This window comes from Lucilia cuprina, chromosome 6, assembly GCF_022045245.1.
Source record: "Lucilia cuprina isolate Lc7/37 chromosome 6, ASM2204524v1, whole genome shotgun sequence".
Lineage (NCBI taxonomy): Eukaryota > Metazoa > Arthropoda > Insecta > Diptera > Calliphoridae > Lucilia > Lucilia cuprina.
In genome coordinates, this window is record NC_060954.1 from 10,501,559 (window position 1) to 10,506,591 (window position 5,033).

Sequence of the window (5,033 nt, forward strand, 5' to 3'; positions counted from 1 at the left end):
TCTAGTTCTGTTCTAGTTCTGTTCTAGTTCTGTTCTAGTTCTGTTCTAGTTCTGTTCTAGTTCTGTTCTAGTTCTGGTCTAGTTCTGTTCTAGTTCTGTTCTAGTTCTTTTCTAGTTCTGTTCTAGTTCTGTCGAAGGTCGCATTTAGTTCTGTTCTCGTTCAGTTTAGTTCTAAGTCTCAAAACATATTTAATCCCTGATTTTTAAATATTTTCAGAATTCGGTGAATGGGAGACTGCTGAAGTTTCGGTTGATGCTCAGAAATACAATATTGAAAATCTCTTATGTGGTTCCCGTTATCAAGTTTATGCTACCGGATTTAACAAGTACTTCAAACTAAGTTTTTTTATCTAACAAAATAATATTCATTTGTTTTTAACTCTCTCTCTCTCTCTCTCTCTCTCTCTATAGCATTGGCGCTGGTGAAGCCTCCGATATCTTAAATACCCGTACCAAGGGCTACAAACCTAAACTGCCAGAGAAATCACGTTTCATTGAAGTCTCCTCCAACTCGGTATCATTGCATTTCAAGGCCTGGAAAGATGGCGGTTGCCCCATGTCTCACTTTGTGGTAGAAAACAAGAAACGGTTTGTTTAGATTTGTTTATACTCGATTTGGAAAGGACTTGACTTATGTTGTAAATATTTCTTTTAAAGCGATCAAATTGAATGGAATCAAATTTCGAATAATGTTAAGCCCGATAATAATTATGTTGTTTTGGATTTGGAACCTGCCACCTGGTATAATTTACGCATTACTGCCCACAACTCTGCTGGATTTACTGTTGCTGAATATGATTTTGCCACTTTGACAGTTACTGGCGGTAAGTTTATTTTGTTGGCCAATTGATTTTTTTTATTTATATAAGAATTTTTCTTTAAAAAAAAAAAAAAACATTGCTTTTGTACATACCACCCTACAAAACTACGTACATATTTAGGATTTTTATTAACCCTTGAAAAAAAAGAGGATATTTATCCTGGGTTCAATAAAAATCTTAATGAAAAATATACAAATAACAAAAAAATAATAATAATTATATATAGTTTTTTCTTAAAAAAAGCTACACTTGCTTTAATGTAAAAATTATAAATAAAAACAAAAAGAACATTTTTCAGTTTTTTAGCTTTTTCTTAAAATATAAAATTTTTTTCTTTAAATTTTCTTTTAACTTAAAAAGCACTTTAACGTTTTTTTGTTTTTTAAAAAAGCTTGTGTAAAAATTTCAAATATTTTTGATTTCAATATTTTACTGTAAATGATTTTAGTTTTGTTTTGTAAATTTTTTTTATTTCAAACTTTTTGATTTTCACTTTATTTAGCTGCTAGTGTAAACAAAACAAATTTTGTAAACTAAACTAAAAAAAAATAATTCTATTGCGTAAATGCAATTTGTTTTTTTCCTTCCCCTGTTGATTTAAACAAAATACAATATTTAGAAAAAAATATAAAGAAAATTTTTGGTAGTGTATTGAAAAAAATAAAAATTAAACTAAATTTTGCTTAATAGTATCCACTATTTTGTTTATTTATTTTATTTTTTTTTTTTTAATTTCAACAACGTTTTTTGGATAGAAATTTAGTTAGTATTGAAATAGTGATAGTTGTTTTCCTTATTATTTAAATTTTTCTTTTAGTTTAATTTTTATGTTTATTCTTTTAATTTTTATTATTCAAACCTTTAAGAGAAGAAAACTCTACTCATTTTTTGTAACTGTTTGTAAAATGTCAAAAGACTTGTTAAATTTTCGAATAATCCAGTTCAAATTTTGAATTAAAGTTTTGAAAATAAAGCAAGTCAATTCTTATGTTTGAAAATATTAAATATATAATATTATCATTTATGTATTCCCCCCAATCCCTTGTGGCATTTTTGATGTCTATATATACTAGTTTAGCATGTGGCTAAATGTTGTAATAATTTTGCATAAAAGCCTGGACAATAGAATATGCGAATTTAAATTATTTAATGTCATTGATTGAACTTTATATTAAAGTACTAAAAATAATCACACTATAAAACAGAACTAGAAAAGAACTAAAACAAAACTAGAACAAAACGAGGAACAGATCTGGAACAGAACTACAACAGAAATAGAACTGGAACAGAAGTAGAACAGAACTAGAACAGAACAAAACTAGAACAGAACTAGAAAAGAAATAGAACAGAACACAAAACAACTAGACGAGAACTAGACCAGAACTAGAACAGAACTAGAATAGAACTAGAACAGAACTAGAACAAAACTAGAACAGAACACAACACAACTAGACGATAACTAGACCAGAACTAGAACAGAACAAGAACAGAACTAGAGCAGAACTAGAACAGAACTAGAACAGAACTAGAACATAAATAGAACAGAACTAGAACAGAACTAGAACAGAACTAAAACAGAACTAGAACAGAACTAGAACAGAACTAGAACAGAACTAGAACCGAACTAGAACAGAACCAGAACAGAACTAGAACAGAACTAGTACAGAATAAGAACAAAACTAGAACAGGACTAGAACAGAACTAGAACTGAACTAGAATAGAACTAGAACAAAACTAAAACTGAACTACAATAGTACTAGTACAGAATTACAACAAAACTGGAACAGAAGTCGAACAGAGCTAAAAAAGAACGAGAACAGAAATAGAACAGAACTAACACAGAAATAGAACAGAACGAGAACATAACTAGTACAGAATTAGAGCAAAACTAGAACAGAACTACAACAGAACTAGAACAGAACAGAAGTAGAAGAGCAGTAGAACAGAACTAAAACAGAACTAGAACAGAACTAGAACAGAAGTAGAACCGAACTAGAACAGAACTAAAACAGAACTAGAACAGAAGTAGAAAAGAACTAGAACAGAACTGGAACAGAACTAGAACAGAACTAAAAGAGAACTAGTACAGAATTAGAACAGAACTAGAATAGAACTAGAACGGAACTACAAGAGAACTAGTACAGAATTACAACAAAACTGGAACAGAAGTCGAACAGAGCTAAGACAGAACTAGAACAGAACTACAAGAGAAATAGAACAGACCTAGAACAAAACTAGAATAGAACTAGAAGAGAACTAGTACAGAATAAGAACAAAACTGGAACAGAAGTAGAACAGAACTAGAAAAGAACTAGAAGAGAACTAGTACAGAATTAGAACAAAACTGGAAGATAACTATAACGGAACTAGAACAGAACTAGAACAGAACTAGAACAGAATACAACAGAACATAACTAGAACAGAACTAGAACAGAACTAGGACAGAACTAGAACTAAAACGGAACTAGAACAGAACTAAAACAGTACTAGAACAGAACTAGAACAGAACTAAAACAGAACAGAACTAAAACAGAACAGAACTAAAACAGAACAGAACTAAAATAGAACAGAACTAGAACAGAACTAGAACAGAACTATAACAGAACTAGAACAGAACTAGAACAGAACTAGAACAGAACTAGAACAGAACTAGAACAGAACTAGACCAGAACTGGAACAGAACTAGAACAGAACTTGAACAGAACTAGAACAGAACTAGAACAGAACTAGAACAGAACTAGAACAGAACTAGAACAGAACTAGAACAGAACTAGAACAGAACAAGAACAGAACTTGAACAGAACTAGAACAGAACTAGAACAGAACTAGAACAGAACTAGAACAGAACTAGAACAGAACTAGAACAGAACTAGAACAGAACTAGAACAGAACTAGAACAGAACTAGAACAGAACTAGAACAGAACTAGAACAGAACTTGAACAGAACTAGAACAGAACTAGAACAGAACTAGAACAGAACTAGAACAGAACTAGAACAAAACTAAAACAGAACTAGAACAGAAATAAAACAGAACTAGAACTGATTCTAGTTCTGTTCTAGTGTGAAATATTTGAGAAAATTGGTACATACTCGTGAGAATAGCTAAGTTTTCCTGGCTGCTCAAGGTCCACAAACTTAATGTTATTGTACTGCCTTAAGATAATGTAAAAAATAAAAACTATACTGTTTAAATTTAAATTATACGCTTAACTAACTAAAAATTAAATCCTAAAAACAGTAAATTTACATATAACAAATCCTGAGTGTAATACCTTCCCTATAATGGTTTGAATAATCTCACCTATTTTTAAACACATGTCAATTTTTAGTTAATTTTTAGTTTAGTTTCATATAAATATAATTTTTATCATTAACAATTTTAGTTAAAGCATATTTCAGTTCCTTTTCTATTGTAAACTAAATCATTTATAATTTTACAAGTAAAATTATATACAAAAGAAAAATTACGAAGTTCTTAAAGAAAACAATTGAATGAGTACAAAAAAAAAAGATTCAACTCAAAAATTTAATTATTCAAATATTTCATACAATGGGGTTTATAATAAAACAATTTTTATAACAACCTGCAACAACCAAAAAATTTAACATCAGAAATATTCATCATTATTTTCAAATAAATAAAAATACATGAAATGAGAAAAAATGCAGTTTATTTCGTTTTTCTTTTTTTTCTTCTAAATACAAAATTCATTTATTACCTACAATAATAGTTTTACATAATTTACTTTATTAAATAAATTTTATAGTTTAATTTTAATTCATTTCGAAAAAAGTATATTTATATTTATTATATAATTTTTTTACAACTATATATTTACAGTTATGTTTGTTAAAGTTTAAATTAAATTTAATATTTAAATAACCAAGAAAAAATAGCAACACAGTTGGATTTTTATAAAAAAAGCATACTTTTAGGGTGGCAAGCATAATTTAAATAATGGAAGTACACTACTTGACAAAAGATCTTTTGTGGAATACTTACAGGCTGTTCTCATGGAATTAGCATGAAGCATACTTTTAGGAGGGACTTATTATAAATTAATAAAGGGCCTTTGGACTTATGAATTATAACTAGGACGGAGCTAGAACTGAAGTAGAAGTGAACTAGAACTGAACTAGAACTGAACTAGAACTGAACTAGAACTGAACTAGAACTGAACTAGAACTGAACTAGAACTGAACTAGAACTG

General features: G+C 29.0%; 1 protein-coding gene across 1 annotated transcript in view; it reads left to right on the forward strand.

Moving 5' to 3' along the window:
• The window catches only part of LOC124420483 (Down syndrome cell adhesion molecule-like protein Dscam2), a 40,538-nt gene extending 35,855 nt beyond the window's left edge, over positions 1-4,683 (forward strand). The window contains exons 2-5 of the mRNA XM_046953372.1: positions 218-326; positions 412-588; positions 658-824; positions 4,664-4,683. Of these exons, the coding sequence (XP_046809328.1) occupies positions 218-326; positions 412-588; positions 658-824; positions 4,664-4,683 (473 nt within the window). The remainder of the gene's footprint in view (positions 1-217; positions 327-411; positions 589-657; positions 825-4,663) is intronic.
• The last annotated feature ends 350 nt before the right edge of the window (positions 4,684-5,033 follow it).